The sequence below is a fragment of the Staurois parvus genome, unplaced genomic scaffold (assembly GCF_062004578.1).
Source record: "Staurois parvus isolate SC_StPar_1 unplaced genomic scaffold, SC_StPar_1.0 ptg000298l, whole genome shotgun sequence".
Lineage (NCBI taxonomy): Eukaryota > Metazoa > Chordata > Amphibia > Anura > Ranidae > Staurois > Staurois parvus.
This window is the reverse complement of record NW_028318094.1, coordinates 8,217,581-8,243,148: the sequence shown is the minus strand read 5'-3', so window position 1 is coordinate 8,243,148 and position 25,568 is coordinate 8,217,581. Positions and strand designations below refer to the sequence as shown.

At 42.7% G+C, this 25,568-nt stretch overlaps 1 protein-coding gene across 3 annotated transcripts; it reads left to right on the top strand.

The window, feature by feature from the left end:
• Positions 1-11,197: 11,197 nt before the first annotated feature.
• On the top strand, positions 11,198-24,133 carry THG1L (tRNA-histidine guanylyltransferase 1 like). Of its 3 annotated transcripts, XM_089682847.1 has the most exons (6): positions 11,291-11,538; positions 14,890-15,066; positions 17,007-17,176; positions 21,518-21,606; positions 23,204-23,311; positions 23,840-24,133. In XM_089682847.1, the coding sequence occupies exons 1-6, from the start codon at positions 11,369-11,371 to the stop codon at positions 23,996-23,998; spliced, it is 873 nt and encodes a 290-aa protein (XP_089538973.1). In that variant the 5' UTR covers positions 11,291-11,368; the 3' UTR covers positions 23,999-24,133. The 3 variants fall into 3 exon arrangements, with proteins under 3 accessions (XP_089538974.1, XP_089538973.1, XP_089538975.1); XM_089682848.1 differs by lacking the exon at positions 23,204-23,311 and having other exon boundaries at positions 11,198-11,538; XM_089682849.1 differs by lacking the exon at positions 11,291-11,538 and having other exon boundaries at positions 14,931-15,066; positions 17,011-17,176.
• Positions 24,134-25,568: the final 1,435 nt, after the last annotated feature.

Below are 25,568 nucleotides of genomic sequence, written 5' to 3'. Positions count from 1 at the left end.
TGTTTGTTATGTAGCCTTTTTTCAGTATATGGATACATGTAAAAACTGCATGAAATTATTTCTTTTTGCATGGGTTGGGTGTTCTTAAAGTGGATCTGCATAAAAACATTCGATTGACATGTCAAAATACGCAACAGTATAATAGCAGAAACATTCTAGGTTTTATCATTAAAAAACGGGCAACTTTGCTTAGACTAAGGCAATGCCATGTCTTCTGCATGAACAAGGAAGGCTTTCCCTGGTCTCCTCTACCCCAGCAATCAGACTGCAACATTTGTTTTTAGCAAGTCACAAGGTGAGAGGCTACTGCAGGGGCTGATCTTTGTCAGATATCTGTGAACACAACCAAGAACTGCACAGACACATGATTATGTCTCTGACAAAGCTTCTTAGTCAAGGTCAGATGCTGATCCGGGACAATGCCTGACCACAAGTGGTGCTATTCTCCTAGAGAAAAAAGCAGATGAAGGCATTTTCAGAGGGAGGACTGTGATCTCTGTGAGAGGTGGGGAAGCACTGATCAAACTGTGACATTGTGACTTTACAGAAAACTACAAGGGAATAGCTTGCAGCAAGGGTAGATATGTTTCAGACATTTGTAAACACATCCAAAAACTACACATGAAATGAAAAAAAACTGAGCTCTGAGCCCTGACTAATGCTTGAGGAAAGGTAGGATTTTTAAAAAATAAATAGTAACTACAGTGACTGCTCAATGCATCAGTAAAAAAATAAGTAAATGAAGTACAGTTGTGTTCAAAATAATAGCAGTGTGTTGAAAAAAGTGAATAAAGCTCAAAATCCTTCTAATTGCTTTTAATTCCATACACACAAATGCATTGGGAACACTACACATTCTATACCAAATCAAAACATGAAGAAAAATATATCAAATTTGTGTTGTTCCTGTAAAAAAATTTAAGAAAAGTGAATATTAGACTGTTCAAAAAAATAGCAGTGTTTGTATTCTTTACAAACTCAAACATTCACTATATAAACTGAAAAATGTTTGAAGATTTTGCTTTCCTTTGAATCACTTAATGAATATTTAGTTGTATAAGCACTGTTTCTGAGAACTGCTGTACATCTGTGTTGCATGGAGTCAACCAACTTCTGGCACCTGTGAACAGGTATTCCAGCCCAGGATGATTGGACTACATTCCACAGTTCTTCTCTATTTCTTGGTTTTGCCTCAGAAACTGCATTTTTGATGTCACCCCACAAGTTTTCTATTGGATTAAGATCCGGGGATTGGGCTGGCCACTCCATAACGTCAATCTTGTTGGTCTGGAACCAAGATGTTGCACGTTTACTGGTGTGTTTGGGGTCATTGTCTTGTTGGAACACCCATTTCAAGGGCAGTTCCTCTTCAGCATAAGGCAGCATGACCTCTTCAAGTATTCTGATGTATTCAAACTGATCCATGATCCCTGGTATGCGATAAATAGGCCCAACACCGTAGTATGAGAAACATCGCCATATCATGATGCTTGCACCACCATGCTTCACTGTCTTCACAGTGTACTGTGGCTTGAATTCAGTGTTTGGGGGTCGTCTGACAAACTGTCTCCGGCCACTAGACCCAAAAAGAACAATTACTTTCATCAGTCCACAAAATGTTGCGCCATTTCTCTTTAGGCCAGTCAATGTGCTCTTTAGCAAATTGTAATCTCTTCAGCACATGTCTTTTTTTCAACAGTGGGATTTTGCGGGGGCTTCTTGCAGATCGCTTGGCTTCACATAGGCGTCTTCTAATTGTAACTACTCACAGGGAACTTTAGACCTTCTTTGAGCTTCCTGGAGCTGATTGTTGGCTGAGTCCTTGCCATTTTGGCTATTCTTCTATTCATTCCAATGGTAGTTTTTCGCTTTCTTCCACGTCTTTCAGGTTTTGGTTGCCATTTTAAAGCATTTGCGATCATTTTAGCTGAGCAGCCTATCATTTTCTGCACTTCTTTATATGTTTTCCCCTCTCCAATCAACTTTTTAATCAAGGTACGCTGTTCTTCTGAACAATGTCTGGAACGACCCATTTTCCTCAGAATTTCAGAGAGAAATGCACTGTAACCAGCATGTACAACATTTGCTGCCTTCCTTCCTTAAATAAGGGCAATAATTGCCACCTGTTTTTCAAAGAATGAATGACCTCACTAATAGAACTCCACACTGCTATTATTTTGAACATGCCCCTTTCAATTAGTGACTCAATGACACAGAATCAGCAGCATGCATGTCATGACTGTTGGGTCTGTTGGATTTCTATTACTCTACTACACCTGCTAGTAAATTATTTGCCATGTAGAAATATCATTTCTACCAAAAACAGTGATTGATCAGGTTAGTGATGTCTGACTGCTATTATTTTGAACACAACTGTATATATAATAAAAATAAATACATAATAGCATAAATTGATGGATAAATAAAACAAAATTGTATAGCATTACAAATGAGTCGATATAATTTTGTCACAGGTACCGTATTTTCCGGCGTATAAGACGACTTTTCAACCCCTTAAAATCTTCTGAAAAGTCGGGGGTCGTCTTATACGCCGGTGCGAGCCGGCGCCAGGTGTCAGGGCGGCACTTTTTCGAGGGGCGGCGCCGCCCCCCCTCCTCCTCCAACAGACACTAAGTACAGGGGTGGACAGAGGGGCTGCTGTACCTTACCTGGCTCTGGTCCCACGACAATCCGGTCCAGGAAGCGCGGCTGCTCCTTCTTTCAGTTCGGCCGCTCGATGGTCACGCGGCCGCTCAGCTCCGCCTCCTCACCGGTGATTGGGCGCCAGCACTGGAAAGGCACACAGGCGACCAATCACCGGCGAGGAGGCGGAGCCGAGCGGCCCCGCGAAAATCGAGCTGCCGAACTGGAAGAAGGAGCAGCCGCTCCTCTCCCCCACTGACACTAACGATGGGGCACTATTCCTCCTCCACACTGACACCAACGATGAGGCACTGTTCCTCCCCCACTGACACCAACGATGAGGCACTGTTCTCCCCACTGATACCAATGATGGGGCACCATTCCTCCTCCCCACTGACACCAATGATGGGGCACTATTCCTCCCGCTGATACCAATGATGGGACACTATTCATCCCACTGACACCAATGATGGGGCACTATTCATCCCACTGATACCAATGAAGGGGTACTATTCCTCCCACTGACACCAATGATGGGGCACTATTCTCCCCACTGATACCAATGATGGGGCACTATTCCTCCCGCTGACACCAATGATGGGGCACTATTCTCCCCACTGATACCAATGATGGGGCACTACTTCTCCTCCACACTGACACCAACGATGGGACACTGTTCTCCCCACTGATACCAATGATGGGGCGCAATTCCTCCCACTGACACCAATGATGGGGCGCAATTCCTCCCACTGACACCAATGATGGGGCGCAATTCCTGCCACTGATATCAATGATGGGGCGCTATTCCTCCCACTGACACCAATGATGGGGCGCAATTCCTGCCACTGACACCAATGATGGGGTGCTATTCCTCCCACTGATACCAATGATGGGGTGCTATTCCTCCCACTGATACCAATGATGGGCCGCTATTCCTCCCACTGACACCAATGATGGAGCACTATTCCTCCCACTGACACCAATGATGGGGCACGATTCTTCCCACTGACACCAATGATGGGGCATGATTCTTCCCACTGACACCAATGATGGGGCACTATTCCTCCCACTGACTAATGATGGGGCACTATTCCTCACACACTGACACTAATGATGGGGCACCATCATTGGTATCAGTGGGAGGAATAGTGCCCCATCATTGGTGTCAGTGGATGAAATAGTGCCCCATCATTGGTGTCAGTGGGAGGAGTAGTGCCTCATCATTGGTGTCAGTGGGAGGAATAGCACCCCATCATTGGAATACCATACTGAAATAGCATACCATATTGAAATCAAATCTGATGTTTTTTCATTTTTATTTGGTGTGTGTTGGAAGAGGGGTAGTCTTATACGGCGAGTATAGCTTAAACCCTATATTTTAACAGGAAAAGTAGGGGGTCGTCTTATACGCCGGAAAATACGGTAGTCATTTTCTGTGATGGACTATGATTGATGCTGCCAGGTTTCCAGACGGGGGAGCTCCAGGGATACACCATAATGTAAAATTCGGGTGCATGTGTAGTTCTTGGAAACACAGAGAGAACCAGCGCAGAGATCATAGTGCAGCGTGGTCCTTTTCATAGCCTGGCCTGGCACTCTGAATCTTCTGGTGCTTTGTATGGATCCACTCTCCCTGAGCCTGTGCATGAACTTGGATCCACTGCCCTCCTGGTTTTATGTTTGTGAATGCATCTTAACCACTTGCCTACTGGGCATTTTCACCCCCTTCCTGTCCATACCAATTTTCAGCTTTCAGCTCTAACTTTGAATGACAATTGCGCAGTCATCACTGTACCCAAACCAAATTTTTATATTTTTTTGAGACAGAGCTTTCTTTTGGTGGTATTTAATCACCACTGAGTTTTTAAATTTTTAGCTAAACAAATGAAAAAATGCCAGAAATTTAGAAAATAATTTTTTCCTTAGTTTCTGTTATAAAATTTTGCAAACAAGTATTTTTTCTCCTTCGCTGATGAAGCTGCACTGGTGGGCACTGATATGCAGCACTGAGCCTGCACTGATAGGCAACACTGATGGGCACTGACAAGGAGGCACTGATGAGGCTGCACTGGTATGCGGCAACGATGGGCACTGATAGGGACCACTGATGGGCATTGATAGGCAGTAGTGAAGGTCACTGATAGGCTGCACTGATGGACACTGACTGGCAGCACTGATGAACACTGGGACTGCACTGATGGACACTGTTGGGGCTACACTGATGTCCTCTTTCACAGTTGCCGGTTACCAGCTCTCCTCTACACTGTGAGAGTGTGAGGAAAGTGCAGCCAATAACCGGCAACTGTGTTTACATGTGATCAGCTGTGGATACAGCTGATTACGTGGTAAAGGGCTGCTGTTATTGGTTCTTTACTGTGATCTGTTGTGTCCAACGGACACAGCAATTACAGAGAGCACTGGGTTCACGTCTGAGGGGGCGCAGGTCTGGGAGGACTTCATATGCCCTCCCAGAACTAGATGACCGCACTGTTGCCGTCATTTGGCTATAGCCTGGTCGTCAAGTGGTTAATTATACAATAAATATCAGGGTTTCTTATAGTGCACTATGATCTCTGCGTTGGTTTTTTCTGTGTTTCCAAGAACTACACATACATGATTTATATGACATAATTTACTTTAACCATCTCCCGCCTGGCCTATTATAATAATTTGGCTGGGTGGGTGCACTGTTATCCTATGTGGACATCATATACACACACCTTGAGTGTACCCTAGGGGCCACACAGCAGCACAACCTGCGACACAGTGTAACACATATTGTTGGACTGGGCTGCTGTGCGCAGCCCCTGTACCATGTGATCAATGTGGCCAATCACAGCTATCACAATTGTACACAATGGCACATGAATAGAGGTCATTCATAGCTGCCTTAATTCTTCATGATAGATTCAACAAGGTGTTGAAAACATTCCTCAGAGATTTTGGTCCATAATGACATGAGTTAATGTTGCCTTTCTATCTGGAACCAGTCTGCCCATTCTCCTCTAACCTCTGACATCAACAATGCATTTTTGTCCACATAACTGCCGCTCACTGGATATTTCCTCTTTTTTGGACCATTCTCTGTAAAGCCTAGAGATGGTTGTGCATGAAAATGCCAGCAGATCATCAGTTTTTTAAATACTCAAACCAGCCCGTCTGGCACCAACAACCAAGCCATGTTCAAAGTAATTTAAATCCCCTTTATTCCCCATTCTGATGCTCGGTTTGAACTTCAGCAAGTCATCTTCACCACGTCAAGATGCCTAAATGCATTGAGTTGCTGCCACGTGGTTGGCTGATTAGCAATTTGTGTTTCCAAGCAATTGAACAAATGTACCTAATAAAGTGGTCGACGAGTGTAATTGTAATAAGGAATCGTCGTACAAAAAAAAAATCATGATCACCTCCCCAGAGCAGTAGTGTCACTATTGTGACACTGTACTGCTCTGATCACAGTGGGGGTTATTTACTAAAACTGGAGAATGCAAAATCTGGTGCAGATTTGCATAAAAACCAATCAGCTGCCAGATTTTGCCAAAGCTTAATTGAACAAGCTGAACTTAGAAGCTGATTGGATACCATGCACAGCTGCACCAGATTCTCAGTGCATCAGTTTTAATAAATCTACCCCAGTATGTAAAAAATTCTTATACATAAATAAAGGAACACTTTTTATTCAGAGTATAGCATCAAGTCAATTAATCTCCTGGGATATTGATCTAGTCAGTTAAGTAGCAGAGGGGGTTGTTAATCCGTTTCAGCTGCTTTGGTGTTAATGAAGTTAACTACAGGTGCACTAGATGGGCAACAATGAGACCACCCCCAAAACAGGAATGGTTTTACAGGTGGAGGCCACTGAAATTTTTTACCCTACTCATCTTTTCTGCTTTTCACTAGTTTTGTATTTGGGGTCAGTGTCACCACTGGTAGCATGAGGCGATACCTGGACCCTACAGAGGTTACACAGGCAGTCCAACTCCTCCAGGATGGCACATCAATATGTGCCATTGCCAGAAGGATTGCTGTGTCTCCCAGCACAGTCTCAAGAGCATGGAGGAGATTCCAGGAGACAGGCAGTTAGTCTAGGAGAGCTGGACAGGGCTGTAGAAGGTCCTTAAACCATTAGTAGGACCGGTATCTGCTCCTTTGTGTAAAGAGTATCAGGATGAGCACTGCCAGAGCCCTACGAAATGACCTCCAACAGGCCACTGATGTGAATGTCTCTGACCAATCAGAAACAGACTTCATGGGGGTGGCATGAAGGCCCGACGTCCTCTAGTGGGCCCTGTACTTACTGCCCAGCACCATAGAGCTTGATTGGCAGGTCCACCACTGGTGCCCTGTGCTTTTCACAGATGAGAGCAGGTTCACCCTGAGCACGTGACAGACGTGAAGGGTCTGGAGAAGCCGTGGAGAATGTTATGCTGCCTGTAACATCATTCAGCATGACTGTTTTGGTGGTGGGTCAGTGATGGTCTGGGGAGGCATATCCATGGAGGGACGCACAGACCTTTACAGGCTAGACAGTGGCACCCTGACTGCCATTAGGTATCAGTACGAAATCCTTGGACCCATTGTCAGACCCTACTCTGGTGCAGTGGGTCCTGGGTTCCTCCTGGTGCACGACAATGCCCGGCCTCATTTGGCAAAAGTATGCACGCAGTTCCTGGAGGATGAAGGAATTGATACCCCTGAATGGCCCCCACGCTCGCCTAATCTATATCCAATAGAACACCTCTAGGATATCATGTCTCAGTCCACCCGACAGCACCGAGTTGCACCTCAGACTGTTCAGCAGCTCAGTGATGCTCTGGTCCAGATCTGGGAGGAAATACCCCAGGGCACCATCCATCATCTCATTAGGAGTATGCCGTGGTGTTGTCAGGCATCCATACAAGCACGTGAGGGCCATACAAACTTCTGAGGACCATTTTGAGTTGCTGCAATGAAATTTCAGTAAAATGGACTAGCCTGCTGCATCATTTTTTCACTTTGATTTTTGGGTGTCTTTGAATTTAGTCCTCTGTAGGTTGATCATTTTCATTTCCATCACACGATGGGGCATCCTTACGTTCCTAACACATTACCCCATCCACATCAGTATAGATATACAGTATGATATTTTTCCCCGTTGAGATCTGATGTGTTTTCAAAGTGTTCCTTTCATTTTTTTTTTTTGAGCAGTGTATATTTGAAAATTGATCAATTCTGATGGCTAATGGCCTGAGGCCCAAAAATGCCAAGACAATACAAATGCCTCATAATGATCCCTTTTTTGCAAAGTAGACAGTCCAAGGTATTTGGTAAGAGGTATACTGAGTTTTTTTAATTGTAATTTTTTTGTCACAATTTTTTTGGGAAAACGAACAAATTAAATATCATTTGGGTTTTCATTTTTTCTAACATACTGATGTGGTGATTAGAGATATTGACTGGGGACAGTATGTAAAAGAAAAATGTAAACATTTTTCATTCAATTTTTACTACATTTTTTTTTTTACATTTTGTTATCAGTGTGATTGTTACCATAGTGACATTGTAATACACTGAGAGGGGGTAAGTTATCAGGGATTTTTTTTATATACTGTTATTGCTTATCACTGTGATGATCACAGTGATAAACAATAGTTAACTATTATGAATGGCTTTGCATTCATGACGGCTTACTTGTGACATGTTGTGGTTGGCCTTTGTAATGCCCGCATAATGACACTTTTGCAAAGCAGATAGTCCAAGGTATTTAATAAGCGGCATGGCAAGTTTTTTAGGGTCCTTTCACACTGGGCGGATCTGCTTGTTCACCGGGGGATCTCTCCGCTGAGCAAGCAGATGACAGCTCTGTTTACTCCACTGCTGCAGAGCAGACACAGAGCTGCTCGCTCTCAATAGCCGGTCGGATGAAAACGGACCACCTGTCTGTTTTCATCTGATCCAACGGACGGAAGGGGAATTGGATCCCCATCCGTTCCTTTTTGGCGGATCGAATGTCTGTGGGTGTAAACAGTCACATGTCCATTTACACCCGCCGCTCTATAGACGAGAATGTAGGTTCCGATCGGGTCCGCCTAAAAAAAATGGGCAGGCGGATCTGATTGGAACATCCATGTGAAAGAGCCGTTTTGTAATTTTTTGCCACATTTTGGGAAAGCAAAAATGAAATAAAATTTGCGTTTCTTTTAACAACTTAAAAATTTTAATTAAAACAAAATTTTTATGAAAATTTAACATCCTTATCTCCCCGATTTTCTTCTTTTACATATGGTTGTGATGCTATGACTGGCACGCAACTCACATGGTTTCTGGCACCTTGATTAGCTGTAGCCAATTGCCACATGTCACGAGTAAGCAAGTTATCATGAAAGGAAAGCCATTCATGACAGTTAAAGCGGAGTTCCACTCACCTGTCAAAAAATAAGTCAACAGATACAAAAACTGTAGCTGCTGACTTTTAAAAAACAGCCACTTACCTGTCCCTCGGTGTGTCCCCAGCAGCTCATTTCACCGGCCGTCCTGTATTCCAGGAGGCCGGCATCTTCAGTGTGGGCACCCGGCTGTGACAGCTTGCGGCTTCACAGCTGTGTACCCACTGCCCATGTGCGCTGTGCTTCATGAATGGTCCTGTAGTCTTCTGTGACCTGTCACGTGTCCCAATAGACTACAGGGAGGAAAGGAGGGAGGACACCTTCCGTTTCCGATCGCCTAGACCAGAAGTGGGAGCGGGTACCTGTCAAATTCGGGTACTTGCTCCTGCCCCCCAAAGGTGCCAATCCTTAATGGGGAGTGGGGGAGCAGTCCTTTAAGCGGAACTTCCCCTTTTGGGTGGAGCTCCGCTTTAACTATTGCTTATCCACTTGCCCTCCAGAGGATTTACCCCCCTTCATGATCAGGCCATTTTTTGCATTACGGCGCTGCATTACTTCAACTGACAATAGCGCGGTCATGCAACGCTGTACCCAAATGAAATTTAAGTCCATTCCCACGATTTGAGCTTTCGGTGGTATTTGATCGCCTATGCGTTTTTATTTTTTGTGCTATAAAAAAAAAAAAAGTGAATTTTGAGAAAAACATTTTTTTTACTTTTTTACTATTAAACATGTTCAGGAAAAAAAATTAAAAAAACAAATTTTGTCATAAACTTAGGCTACGTCTTTGCTAAAAAAAACAATCCCAATATGCGTAATATAATTGGTTTACGTGAAAGTTAAAGTGTTTACAAATGGCAGTATAGATACTGGAAATTTTTTTTTTTAATAATGGCAACGATCAGCAGCTTATAGTGGGACTGTGGTGGGCATTCTGACACGGGGGGGGGGAACTGACATCCCCAATGACACCAATACAGTGATCAGTGCAAAAAAAAAACACTGACACTGTACTAATGGCACTTGGCAGGAAGGGGTTAACATGCACGTCGCTCAAAGGGTTAACTGTGTGCTGGGAGTGTTTTACTAAGGGGCGGTGTGTTGGTGCTTCACTGTCAGCACACTGCTCTGGTTGGCTATGCTGTACACAGATATCCAGAGCAGTGTGCCCGAGCCAACAGGGAGGTCAGTTTGTAAACAATGCAGCCCTTCTCCCTGTCAGAGATCCTCGGTAATCACCAGCCAGGACCCAGAGATAGAAAGCCACGCCTGTGAATGGCGGTGCAGGTATGGCGTGCACACCCGACCTGGAAATGCAAAATCATGTATGTATATGTGATTTTGCACACCCCCTGCCACCCCCATAACAGTGTATCTGCTATAGGGCGGTGGGGATGTGATCATCACTGTCAGTCCTCAAGCACACTGGATGTTTTTACAGCGGCTGTTTTTGGCTTTTGCTGTTTTTTTCTACAGCCAGTAAACCCCCCAGCATGTTATCCTATGTGTCCATACACACATAGACTGTAATCAACGTTTTTTTGGCTGGAAAACCCCAGGACTAGTGTGTTTCTACAGTTTTTTTAGCTGTAAAAACGCTGTAACACTGAAAAATGCAACAAACCAGCATTTTTGGACTTGTTTTGAGCAAAATAAAAAAAATAAAAGCTAAAAGATGCAAAAAAAAAAAAAGGGGGCAAAACCGCTAAAAAAAAAAAAAACAAAACACATTTTTAACATGACTTTACACAGCTAACGTTCCCAGTGTTATTGATACGCCCCACGTGCATGGAGACTTGTAATAGAGTAAAAACAAATCCCTGCTCACCCCCACCCCAGACTAGTACACCGTCACTATGGTAACACGCAGCTACTCTGATAACTATGGGGGGGAAATAATCTCCACAGAGAGCGCCTTCTCTTGTAAAGCACAGCGCTGTGTGTAGAAATGTACGAGCACCAGAGAGGAGACCAGAACAACTCTCCCTGACCGAACACGAGTCAACGCCACAGATGCGCGCTCCCGTCAGCAGCCAGCACGGGAACCAAAGTCTCTCTCTGTTGGCACACGAGGCCTCTCCACAGCCAGCGCGGGAACCAAAGTCTCTCTGCAGCCAGCGCGCCTTCTCCTCCTGAGTAGCAGTGTTGTGTGCGGTGGCCGAGGAGAACCATAGAAAGACGCGTAAGAACGAATACAAGCCCTTCCATCTCCCTGACTGCACACGAATATCTCAACAAACGCGCGCTCCCGTCATCAGTTACCCTGCCTTCTCGCGAGAGTCACGGGTACTGGGTGTGGCTAACGAGGAGAGTCCTAGAGAGGAGACTAGCGACTACCTCGGCGATTTCCGCTTCCGGCTATGCGGATAGGAGCTCACTGGCTCCAGCGGCGGTTGAGGTTGCTGAGTGCGGTGTGCCGCAGGGGGATGGCGAAGAGCAAGTTCGAGTATGTGAGGGACTTCGAGGCCCCGGACACATGTCTGCCCAACTGCTGGGTGGTAGTGAGAGTGGATGGGAGGAACTTCCACAGGTGAGGTCATGTGACTTGTCCGGCCACGTGCTCCTCTGCGGACCTATCATCACCCATCCCAGAGGCTGAGTGGTCCCTTTGAAAAGTGTATGACTTGTCATAGAGCAGTCTTAAACCAGCCATTCCTGTGTGCAGGCAGCGTGTGGTGTCCGCCTGTGTCTGTAGTTACCAAAGGTTTAACCCTTCCGCTGCCTGAGGAGTTGCATTTTTTGCACACATGGTTAAAAAAAATAATAATTGTAGGCCTGAAGATTGCTTTGCCCCCCCCCCCAAAAATGATGTACACTATATTGCCAAACATATTGGGCCAGCCCTCCAAATCATGTGATTCAGTTGTTCCAATCCCCTCCATGGCCACAGGTGTATAAAATCAAGCACTTAGGCATGCAGACTGCTGCTACAAACATTTGTGAAAGAATGGGTCGCTCTCAGGAGCTCAGTGAATTCAAGTGTAGTAATGTGATAGGTTGCCACCTGTGCAATAAGTCCATCCATGAAATTTCCTTCCTACTAAATATTCCACAGTCAACTGTTAGTGGTATTATAACAAAGTGGAAGCAACTGGGAACAACAGCAACTCAGCCACAAAGTGGTTGGCAACGGAAAATAAAAGAGCGGGGTCAGCTCATGCTGAAGTGCGCAGAAGTCGCCAACTGTCTGCAGAGTCAATAGCTAAAGACCTCCAAACTTCATGTGGCCTTCAGATTAGCACAACAACAGTGCGTAGAGAGCTTCATGGAATGAGTTTCCATGGCCGAGCAGCTGCATCCAAGCCTTACATTATTATTACTACATCGAGTTTATATAGCGCCAAAGGGTTTGCTCAGCGCTGTACAATGGAGGGGGGGACAATACATGAAACAGCACACGAGGGGTTAGAGGGCCCTACTCTTTCGAGCTTACAATCTAGGAGACATCAAGTGCAATGCAAAGCATCGGATACAGTGGTGTAAAGCACACCGCCACTGGACTCTAGAGTAGTGGAGACGTGTTCTCTGGAGTGACCAATCATGCTTCTCTGTCTGGCAATCCGATGGACATGTCTGGGTTTGGCAGTTGCCAGAACGGTACTTGCCTGACTGCCTTGTCCCAAGTGTAAAGTTTGGTGGAGGGGGGATTAAGGTGCGAGGTTGTTTTTTAGGGGTTGGGCTTGGCCCCTTAGTTCAGTGAAGGGAACTCTTAAGGTGTCAGCATACCAAGACATTTTGGACAATTTCATGCTCCCAACTTTGTGGGAACAGTTTGGGGATGGCCCCTTCCTGTTCCAACATGACTGCGCACCAGTGCACAAAGCAAGGTCCATAAAGACATGGATGAGCGAGTTTGGGGTGGAGGAACTTGACTGGCCTGCACAGAGTCCTGACCTCAACCCGATAGAACACCTTTGGGATGAATTAAGAGTGGAGGCTGGGAGCCAGGCCTTCTCATCCAACATCAGTGCCTGACCTCACAAATGCACTTGTGGAAGAATGTTCAAACATTCCCATAGCACACTCCTAAACCTTGTGGACAGCAGGGCCGGATCTAGCCTGTCTGATGTGGGGGTGCAGTAAAAAAAAGTCAGGGGGGGGGGGAAGAAGATGGGAGGTGAGTAGGGCAGAGGATAGGGTCAGAAGTTTGTGTTGCAGTGTATAGAGGTCATTAGTTTGCAGGGCGAAGAACAGGGGTCAGGAGTAGATGAGGCAGACTTCACAGGTCAGTAGTAAGTTTGCAGAGTTTAGGGGCCAGTAATAAGTGAAGCAGAGGACAGATTTTGCCTAACAGTGGGAGAAGCTTCAAGGGAATGATTAAAAAAAAAGAAAATCAGTGCCTAGTCATTGTATACTTTGCACACATATATCACAGTCCTTGTACCCACAAAATACTCCTATTTACTATGTCACAAGTGACACTCTCGCAGATACACAAGCCTCAGAGCGAAGAATAATTTTAAAATATTTAAACGTTTCCATCACATATGCTTTTCTGCACAAAAAAGTGATCATTTTGTCTGTCAGAGTCGACCCTAAAGAAGAACTTCATTAAAACCGGCAACTATTGGGACAATGAGCACTTTGGTCAGGACTACATAGTGTACAATATAATGTATAGAGTGCAGGGGTCTGGAGTAAATAACATACAAAACAACATAGAGGGCAGCATCGGGACAAGACTACATGTTCACATCAGAATTACCCCTTATATTAACCTCCTTAGCGGTATTTCCGAGTGTAGCTCGGGGTAAAATTTGAGTACCAAGAGCGGTAACCCCGAGCTACACTCGGGCTTACCATGCGGCGTTGCTCAGGGAGTCCCTGCAGCACTTACCTTGTCTTTCGCTCCCGCGATGTGTCCCCTGCAGCGTCCCCGGCCATCTCCTCCGGCCGATGCCGGCATCTGGCTTCCGTGTTCCGGTCCCTGAGACGTCGGGACGTACGGGCGCCGGTACTGGCGGCAAATTTGAAATTTTTAAAAAATGTCATTTTTGCTGTCATTGCTGTTTCAATGCATTTCACATATATTTTGTCCCTACTGCTTTGTCCTGCGCCCTGCCTGCATTTTGACTGTTCTTTCTGCCTGGAAACTTAGAAAAGTCCATGGTGTCCAAAAAGCGTTCCTTCACGTCAAAAGCGGTTTTAGACCAGCTAGAGAAGAGCGATAGTAAATCAGAATCACTTGCAGAATTGAGTGATAATGATTCGTGGGGAAATTCGTCATCAGACACTGAAAACGATTTTGCGACTTTGCTCAGCGATGTGCGAATTTGCCTCTGTATTTCAAATTTCAGTGTTTTTGGTTTGATTATATTATTGAATTAAATTCATTATTTTTATATTATTATTTTTTATGATTATTTATTAAATTATAATTTATGATTTCGTGTTTCAAGTTTTATCATACCCGGGATGTTTACTAGACTCTTGTTCGTACAGATTTCAGGGAGTTATTCCTAAAAATTACAGCCTACAATAAAAAACTACATATTTCCATGCAAAATATGGTACCGCTTTCAGCACAAAAAATCGGAAAGAATCATACCGCCGAGGAGGTTAAGAATCCCCATAAGAGTTCCCCCTCAGAGTCAACAGAGTTTCCTCTCTACATCAAGTTCTCCCCATTACATCAGGGTCCCAAACGTCCCCACTTTATAAAGGTCCCCAGAGTCACCACCATTACATCATGGGCCCCAGAGTCCCCCTTATATTAAAGTGGTAGTAAAGTAAAATAAAATCAGGGTCCCTATAGTCCCCCTCCTTACATCAGGGCCCCCAGCAATTGTATTTAATATGCCAATGTTGTCAAATTGTTTAGCATGTTTGCTTATCTGTTTGATGTCTGTATGTGTCCACTAAGCCACCTTTGTTCCAACAGGTTCTCAGAGAAGCATAACTTTGAGAAACCCAATGACATCCGCGCTCTCCAGCTCATGAACCGCTGTGCACAGAATGTGATGGAGGAACTGAAAGACATCTGTCTGGCGTATGGACAAAGCGATGAGTACAGCTTTGTCTTCCACAAGAAATCTAGCTGGTACAAAAGACGTGCAAGGTCAGTAAATTATTTGATACATCTCAGTAGTTTTCTTCTAACTTTAGAACAATGAGCACTAATTCTATCAAATCTAAAGAAGATGTGTATAAAAATACAAATTTTTTTATCCACTTTCTAGAAACCTATAAAGTGTGTCAAAGGGCTTTTGTTCACATCAGATGGGTTTTGCATTTCCAAACAAGTCTAGGAGAATGCTAAACCTTCTTAAAGCAGGTCAGAAAGAGGCCAACTGCAGGTCAAATGATCTAGAAAAAGTATCAAACTGATGTCAGCAACACAATCCTGATGCACATTGAAATTATCATCCCCCTATATCTTTCTTCATTTGTAATGTAAAATGCTGACCTTATGAGTGCTGACCTCATCATTCAAAATGCTTTTAGCAAAAGCATACTGAAAGCATGTTTAAAGTAAGTTAGCACACTTATGAAGATGTTTTTATTGGAGAGATTTCTCTGTCCTGGTGACCACAGATATTCCATCAGTGTTGGAGACACTGTCCTTTCAGTAAAATTGTAAAAAATCCCCCTGCGCTCTATATATACACCTATAAACTAAAAATTGAAGCAGCTGACACCTAGTCCTATAGGTGAAAAATTAATAATACAATATAAAAAAGTGGAGTGCTACATACAATAAATATATATCAATATACCATAAATAGTGACTAAACATGCTTCAAACCACACAAGGTCCTATAAATGGACCAAATAAAGTGACTTATGAAAGGTGATATAATAATAATAATAAATGTGAACTCAATCCCTGTAGGGATACAACCACAAATAATGTGAGCCGTGGTACCCAATAAACTGGGACGCAAACCTATATTAATGTAAACTATATTGCTTAAATAATGTGAATCCCTATTGAGGGATAAAAAACACTCTGTGCTCAAAATAGTAAAAGACAATCTGGTATCATACAAAAATAATAATATACGTGAAAAAATGATTAAAACAAAAGTACAATAGTACAAAAAGTCCAATTTCTGTGAAACCAAAAAAACAACAAGGTGCTTCACTCCTTCTGGTAATGCAACATATACATTGTGGATGCACAACACACCGATAAGTGATCCTAAAATGGCTGTAATGGCCTCTCACCTCCATTCAGCGACCCCATAGGGCCACAGAGCCTTTTGGATCACCTCTGGATCCTCCCTGTATATGCACTCCCTTCAGCATGGTTTCCTGGGAACTATAACCACACTGGTATCCTGCAGCACCACTGTTGTTACTTCCTCTGGACAGGTAAGTAGGTAGACAAGTAGGCACCCTCACAATAATACTCTCTCATAAGCCCAAGGAACAAGAGATAGAAACATCCTCCATAGTGTAAAACCGCTTTTAATCCAATGAAATAGATAAGCCAAAAATGCACTCACATTTTGTTGAAAATGTACAAGCCTTTACCCCATGTATTGGGTGTATTGCATGAAAAGGTGTACCAAAATGGCGCTGCACCAGAAGTACGTCACCACGCTTTGCTGACGACACGTTGCGTCACGCTTCCACATGACCTTTTCAGGACTGCGTGATTGGTGGACAGTACTCCATTTTATAGGCCAGAAAACTTCCAATCAGACCGCTGGGCGGGACAACCGCGGCCATATTAGCGTAGTCCGAACGGTAACTAGGCAACCCTACCGTCGGACTCGAAATACAAACAAGCCTATTTTCCGCAGATTCTAAAAATCATAGGGCGCCATTTTGGTACACCTTTTCATGCAATGTCTGAACAAAGGGAACATTTTATGTTTACCAACTACAGTGCATTCCATATGAGGAAAATATTTGACAGTGCATAATTTGCAAGGCTTCATATTGTTTGTTTATATTACAAAATAAAATGCAGTGATTACATTTCAAGATTATCATTTGTCACAACTTGAAAATATTTATGTTTTGTCTTTTTCTTTTTTTTTTTTCCATAAGCAAGTTTATGACACATGTGGTTTCACAGTTAGCCTCCAGTTATGTCTTCTACTGGAAGGAGTTCTTCCCGAATCAGCCAATCTTGTACCCACCTGGATTTGACGGTAGAGTGATATTGTACCCCAGTGAGCAGAACCTCAAGGATTATCTCAGCTGGAGACAGGCTGACTGTAAGAAGCCATAGTAATCTCAGCTCATTACTGGGACATGTAAAAGTGTCAACTAAATTGCATTTTCATAAAATGTGGCCTGTGAATTCACTGATCCTATATACTGTTTTCACATGTAAAGGATTTAATTAACATTACGGCTTCTGTTGATAAAAACAACATTTGTTTAATGGCCCTTTCATGATGGTGTGCTGCACTAGAAAGAACCTTTACAGTGCAACAAAAGTGGATCAGAAATATTAACCTTTAAATCATGTGTGACTTTTCACATCACTGCTTTTTTGCGCTGTGGTTTGAAAAGTCTTGCATGCTGCATCCTTGGTGTGTTTCTCAAAAGTACACAAAAAATGCAGCTTCCATTTAAGTCAATGGTAAATCCACTAAAAATGCACTTGGGGTTCGTTTTTTATGGGCGTTTTGAGGGTCATATGGCAAAAAGATGTTTTTTGTTAAGGAGCCGGTACCCCTTAACCAGTGAATAGCTCTTGTTAAGGATCCAGTACAAGCCGGCATCCTTAACAATCAATGAATATATACACAAACAATGCCACTGCACTCCCCCAAAATGAATGGGCTCAAATCACACCGCACTGAATTGCATGTGAATTGCACAGGAATGCAGTGCGGTTCCATAGTGTGAACTAGGGCTTAAAGAGAACTGAAGTTTCTTTTTTTGTAATCCAAATATTTGGAAATTCCAAGTTAAAAAATTGTATGCATTTGCTATGTGTATTGTGACTTTCCCAATATATTTCCCAGCTGATGTACAGGCCTAGCAACAAGACCTCTTGGCTTGATCTCTGCTGTCTAAGCAGCTAAGGGGTCACCGGCATTTCACACATCTACTAGGCTGGCTATGCAAACAAAAATGTTATATATATATATATATATATATATATATATGTATGTGTATATATATTATATTCAGCCTGCAGGGTTATTGCATTCTGATAGCTGTCAGCAGTGACAGTCGGAATACATGAACAGCAACTGCATCTGACTGGATTCTTCAAACAAAAGATGTTGTTCAGGATGAGGCCCACAGGACCACCCAGGCTCGGACTGGGACGAAAAAATCAGCCCGGGCTTTTTAGACTGAACATCCATTTTCCGGGGGTGGGGGGCGTGTGTGCAAGGGCATTTGCAGGGGCAGACGGTGGCAGAATATTCATGGAGCGGTCCTCCGCACTGTAATATAGACGGCAAAAGGGGCACTGTATTGATTACATTGCCCCTTTACATTACAGTACCCCCTATATATTCAAAGAGATGGTCCATATAGCAAAGACGGGATGTCATTTTGCTGGACGGGGATGTCTCTTTGCTGGATTGGGATGTCTCTTTACTGGACCCAACTGGGAAAAGAGACAGCCCCATCCACAGCTGCTACAGAGCTGTTAGTGTGCCAGTGGGAGAAGAAGAGAGGCCGCCGTTGTCCCAGCGGCCAGCCGAGGAGGTGTCCCTGTGTCAGCGGCGCTTTCTGCTTGTCATCTGGAGCCGTCACTGCTGCTCCTCCTGTCGACCCTGCTTTAGGCATTGCCGCACAATGGGAGGCGAGCCACGGTCTGTAGTAGCGCGGTCGCCGCTTACCCCCCGCTGTGCGTCCCGGTCATTTTAAGCCTGGGACCAGTCATGAAGCAAACTGGCCAACAGTCGCACAGTTAGTTGCCAGCATTAGTGTGTTGTTCTTCTATATTGCTATAAGAAGCAGAAGCCATCATTGCACAGAACAATGTGGCACTCTGTCCAGTTTTTTGCCTTCCTATTTGATGCATTTAATAAAACAAGTAACAAAGCGTTTGATAAAAGAGCAGAATTGAGAGAGGTTAATAGTGGGTATAGAGCTGCCCCATTAGCCATCCAGATCCTGCCAAAAAAAAAAAGTAGTTGCTGCAGAGACATCCCTGTGAGGGAATAACATATTTGCGGTACTGCCTGCATCATCTCCTACTAATGCTGAGGAAATACATGGAATAGACTCTGCAAGATGGTGTATAAAGTTTGGATAAAACAAAAGCTAACACAGATTTGCAAGTATGTACACATGGAATAATTTTGGACTGCGGTCTTAAAAAGCTTGCATTAAAAAAACAAAACTAAAAAATAAAACACCTTACCTTAACTGCTTGCCGACCAGCCACAGGACATTTACAGTAGCCAGGCGGTGCGGCCAGGCAGGATCACGTACATGTACATGATCCTGCCTCTTCCAGATTAGTGCCGTGCAGCACTCTGCACCCAAGACCACTGTGTCCACCAGATCTCCCGCCAGAGTGGTATAGTGCCACTGTGGTGACTGAACTATTCTGATGAAAGTATGTACAAAAAAACAAAATGGTAAAAATATGTTAAAAGAAAATTAAAATGTTTAAAAAAAAGTCATTAAAACATTTTTTAAACTTTTATTTTTTTTTAACATATTGTCACCAGTCAGTATCCCCGATTACTGCCATACCATGTTATATGATGACACTGTATTGCACTGGTGACAATATTGTGAGAAACATTTCTTTTCATTTTCCAAAAAATTGCAACTTCAAAAAAACTCAGTTTTGTAGACGCTATAACTTTCACGTAAACAAATTAATATACATTTAATGAGTTGTTTTTTTTTTTTACCAAAAACATGTAGCATAATACATTTTGGCCTAAATTTATGAAGAAATTAGATTTTATTTGATATGTTTTATAACAGAAATGAGAAAATATAGATTATTTTTTCAAAATTTTCAGCTTTTTTTTCATTTATATAGCATAAAAATTAAAAACCCAGTGGTGATCAAACACCAACAAACGAGAGCTGGATTTTTGTGAAAAAAAATAAATAAATGTAATTTTCGTACAGTGTTGCATGACCGAGAAGTTGCCAGTTAAAGTAGTGCAATGCTGAATAGCTAAAAAAAATCTGCAGGTGAGAGGACCTGGTAACTGAGTTGCTTGTATCATTGATAGAGTCCATGATATTACTACTGAGGCCAATGCATATAGTAACCGCGCGTGTGTGTGTGTGTGTGCGTGCGTGCGTGCGTAAAAAGGTCAAATGACATAAAGCAGATGGAAAAAAAAAAGCAATGTTCTGCACTACTGAAATTATAAGGATAATACTCCTTTAAAGTTACAGACAGTGTTGCCAACCTCCTGCAGCATTTTTTACTGATAAAACATGGACATTTTACTGACTGTTTTTCTATTTTATGGACAACCTGAAAAACAACAGAATTCCTATTAAAAAATGAATACAGCCAAAAAAAATCACTGATTTTTACAAACTCCATAAATTTACTGCCGGTTGGCAACCCTGGTTACAGATAACATATATGGATCACAGATCTCATACCTCCAATAAAACCATTTCAAATCAAACTCTGCAATAGGAACCAAGACCTGTCCATCTTCAGTGTAATGTCACTTGCTCTGTTGTCTTCATTGGCTAATGTTTACTTGCAGTTGCATACTATCTAACCCGGGTCAGCTCAGCTAGCGACCATGCGGAGTCCTCTGAGCAACTGATTACATGGCTCATCAGCAGACTGGTTTTGGTCTCTGTTATGGGTTTTGATTTAAGTGTTTTTGGGGGGCTAGGGAATTTTGAGTAGTTTTTATCTTATTTTTTTTATATAACGTTTAACAAAAAGGTTATTCATGATTATATTTCAGTGGCTCAGAACATTTTGTTTGGGGAAAAATATTTTTCTTCTGTGTGCTTCATGGGCAGAGTTTGGAAGGGATCAGATCTCACATTATTATTGTCTGTAGCACATTTGGGATTCTTTCCTCTTATTTAAGAAAAAAAAAAATATTTACACTTCTATCTTTTGTGTGAGCAATTTCTATGGATATGAAGTGAATGGAAATCTCCTATTTGTGCACAGATCTCAATAAAAATGGGCTCAGATTCTTATTCAAATCGGAAACAATTGCTGGAGTTCCATTTTATTTCTATAAAAAATACATTTAAAGTACCTAAATATGTCTTTATATATACTTCCTGGAATCCATATACAGAAACACTCAGACTGGCTCTGAACTAACCAGGGATTGTGTACCTTTGTTAGCAATCAAGAACATGCTTAGAGCAGGCATAATATCATCGTCATTATGCTGCTACTTTAGTATTTGTTCATGGACTGGGATTGGTTTTGGTCCAGTACCTAGTTGTCCTGTCTGGCAGGGGTGTTTGGGTCATAAAACTGAACAGAATTTTGCATCCTTATGCTAGTAAAGCAGGTGAAATATAAATGCTTTTATCTTTATATTTAGCTTTTAGAGTACTTATAGACATTAGACAGCAAACTTGTGTCCTATGGTAACATATGCTTTGTTGTACTTGTTATTCTGCAGGCCACATCAATAATCTGTACAACACTGTGTTCTGGATGCTGGTCCAGAGGGGAGGTTTGACTCCCGCGCAGGCTCAAAAACGACTACAGGTAAGTCAGATCACTGTTTTTCAGCACTACTGATACTTTCAGGTCAGAGAAGAACAATCTCGCAAAATTCCTTAGAGTGGATGCACAGAATCATTTGTTTGACAGGCTGTAGTCATACTCTAGAGCAGTCATAAAATGTCATGCTAACAGTTGATTGCTATTATGTTTTTTTTTTTTTTTAATCTCAATTGAGAGTTCTAGTAGCTTGCAAGATATCCTTTAAGACAGAATCCTGGCTGGACATGTCTAAGCGCAGCCCCTGGAGGGAGAGGATGCATAGGAACGCAATGCACTCTCTGTGGTTAATAAAGGAAACAAGACATTAGCCACCACCTTGACCTTAAGTCGAGTTTACAAAACACCTCAGCATCATGACCCTCAGAAAAGTTTGCAAAGCTGAGATTGTATCTAGCCAAGTGATTCTTCAGGTCCCCCATCTCCGCATAGTGATCAGAAGGATCCATTGGAACTATACAGAAATCAGCAAGAGACTTAAATGGTATCTTCAATATCACCAGTCCACTGTTGGAAGCTATATGCTTTGGGGGGGTTTTTGCATATTGTGTTTTATTAGAGACAAGTCCATTATGACAGGGATCCCTCTTTCAGTTATTAAAGCATGCCATCCTCTGGTGGTCAGAAATTTGACTTCTCAGTTTATTCTGAAGGATATCCACTGGAGGGCACATTTATATACAGCTTTTCTCTGCCAACACCAGTTAGTGAATTCTCCTTGAGGATATGCAGAATTAATTTAGCAAGTCACAAGGTGAAAGGCAGTTGCAGGGACTGATCTATGTCAGCAATTGGTAAACACAGCCAAGAACTGCACAGGCACCAGGATTGTGTCATGTCTGAGGCAGCATCTCAGTCCAGGAGTTAGATTTTGACCTTGGATAATGGTTCAATTCTTCTAGAGAGAAAAGCAGATGAAGACATTGTCAGGGGGGAGTACTGTGATCTCTGTAAAAGGTGATAAAAATATATTAGTTAGGGCTAGCTTCACAGCTATGTGTTGTGGTAAAAAAAAAAAAAATTCATTCACACAAAGTCGTGGTACCATTTAGGTACAGTGACTGGCAACACTCCCATCTCACAGTGTACTACAATGCACATCCAATGCATTACGGTGCATGTTCTTTTGTTTGTTGTGGTGCATTGACAATCCCTTCATAACGAAGGGGCTGCCTCAACACTCATTATTGCACAAAATACTATATTTAAACCCTTTAAGGGGTTTCTGATGTCGGGGGGTGGATTTAGGGTCATGTAACTGCCGTGATCAGTTGTCACAGCGGTCATATGTTCGGAAAGCTCCTGATCTCAAGTAGTGATCGGGAGCTTTCTGTGAGGTGCCAGTAACTGTTTGTTTACATCTGGTATGCAAATATGGAGCCTCAAGGCCCAGCCCCCGAGAGTCCACATATTTGCGTACCGCCAGCGCCAAGGAGGTAAACAAGCATGTTATGCAACAGATTAAAATACTGTGAATGGGCCCTTTTGGGCTCATGCTTTATAATCAATGTTCCTGTGTTCTGCTCAATGGCTATTTTACGTACTTACAAATCTGCTGTATTTCCCTCTCCCCCCCCTACAGGGAACACTTGCTGCCGATAAGAATGAAATATTATTTTCAGAGTTTAACATCAACTACAATAATGAGCCTTTAATGTACAGGAAAGGATCAGTCATCCTAAAGAAGAAGGTAATAAGATATCTTTCATGCAGCTTATGAAATGGTAAAAGTAGATGAAACATTGAGCTTAGAATTGAAGACAAAAGATCCTCCACAAGAGTCATAAACTGAACAGCCATAATGGGTGGTGCACAGCCTTGTCAAAAATTTCCCCATGCTCTGCTGCATTCTCCATTCATTCCGAAGAAAAAGGTTGCCTACATTTGCACTCTTAAAGAGTGCGCATGGCCTTTAGGAATGAATACAGATTGTGGTACAAATGTATAAGAGCAGAGTATAGCTTGGAGACTTTTGAAGAGGAGGTTGCACTATGCACTGCCGACCCAACACAAATCTCAGTGGAATAATTGTTAAATTGTAATACTTTGTGGATAGTGTCTGGCTGTACTAAGGACAACCGTAATAAAAGTCCAGTTCTTCTTTAAGTACTTGTTTACTTATCTAATTAGAATTGCATGTTTCCATGTGCTTCAATTGAGATGAATGACAATGAATACTATTGTGCATTTTTATTCTGATCCTGTACCTCTTGTATAGGTAAATGAAATCAGCACGAAGGTAATAAAGCTAAAAGGTGAAGAAGAGATTGAAGTGGAGGTATCCCGCTCACGGAACCAGTTTGCCATTCTGCATTGTGATATCATCAGTGACACATTTTGGGAAGAGAACCCAGATATATTTTCTGGTGAAAGCTGACAAAAGCAGTTTCGGCCTGTTCTGCTTCTTGCATAAGTGACACCATTGGGATGTATGAACCAAAGAAAAAAAATGGACTGTGTGTTCCCTCTCTTAATTTATTGGAACTTTGAAAATAAAAACTTTTTTTTTTTAGCCATGTCTGTGTTTGTTGTTGAGGTATGCACAAATCTAAACAAATATGCCCTGCAGGATGCACTGTTACCCACCTTCACCCTCAGTGGCCCATGCCTTTTGTATCCTTAACTCCAGTCCTGTAGCCTCCGTCTGTGTATTCAACACTCAGCCCTTCAAAATTGTTGGATTCCAGGGTCCCCCTGCTACACATCATGGTTTCATTTGCTGACCCCTTTTGTCATGGTTGTATCACCTTAAATTGGAAGAAGAAAAAGAAAAAAAAAAAAAAGATGCTTGTGTGGCTGGTAGAGGCCTAATGTGCAGTAATATGAAGGCATAGGGAACCAGTTAAGGCTTTACAAGTATGCTCCAGTCAAAGTTGAAAATTAAAGTGTGCACTTACTGCATTCCAAATCCCACCTCCAGATGTTCTTTCCAGTCTTATACTTGACTATTCCCACTTCTCTAGGATCTTTATTCTGCCGCCCGCTCCATACCTCCTAGCCTCTGCTTTATGGTTGGGGTTACTTCTTTCATGCAACAATCTTAGTTCATGTAATTGAAAATTTTGTACTTTGTCTAAACAAAGTATTTATTGGAATAAAAGAAGATTACAGGCACACATAGCAAATATCCTGGTGGGGTAGGGACAAATTGAGGGGGTAGCGAACGATGGCAATTGAAACACACTAAAAAAAAAATTTGGGATTTTGTTAGCACACATTTCCAAATACATGCACAAGCCACAGTCCCCTGTCAAGGGTTCTGTGTATACTGTGAACCTAACTAAAATTTCCAGAGCCAACATAGGCACACATATATTAATGGATAGGTTAAGGGCAGGTGTGCTTGGAGGAGCCCCTCCCTCAAAAAAGGTACAGGGATATACATGAGGCCCAGCTATAACAAAATGACAGCAAAGGCATCCAGTGTGCCCGTGTCCAATTTAGCCAACTGCAGAAAAAAAAAAAATTGTAACTGTCCCAACTTATAACCAGCCAAAGCAGTAAATGGCACAGGGAAGGACAATGCACATTGCAAAGGATTTCCCAGCAGCACTTACCAGCAAGCCTACAAAACGGCCAAATTGGTTGTTTTACTGACTGGCAAGTGATGCTGGTAAATCCTTTGTTTGCAATATGCTTAACCCTTCCATGTGTACCTTACTTCTAAGGCTGGTTATAGGTTTGGACTGTTGCCTTTTTTTTGGTGCAATAAAAAAAAAATTCCCGCCTGATATACTCTGTGCGTGTGTATATATATATATATATATATATACACACACACACACACACACACACACACACTCCAATCTAGCACTACCCCTTGCAAAAAGGCCACTTCTCTGCTACATAGTATTGCTCTTCCAGGTTAAATGATGTCCAGTGTCTTCAAAACACACTGCCTGACAGTCATGCATTATGTGACCATTGTACACTGCACAATAAGTGCA

What these genes read in the sequence shown, in the direction of transcription:
- THG1L (XM_089682847.1), top strand. Translation starts at nt 11,369, where the DNA reads ATGCGGATAGGAGCTCACTGGCTCCAGCGGCGGTTGAGGTTGCTGAGT. An exon ending in CAGCTGGAGACAGGCTGACT is followed by an intron (nt 17,177 to 21,517) that starts GTAAGAAGCCAT and finishes GTTATTCTGCAG; the next exon opens with GCCACATCAATAATCTGTAC. An exon ending in CAGTCATCCTAAAGAAGAAG is followed by an intron (nt 23,312 to 23,839) that starts GTAATAAGATAT and finishes CCTCTTGTATAG; the next exon opens with GTAAATGAAATCAGCACGAA.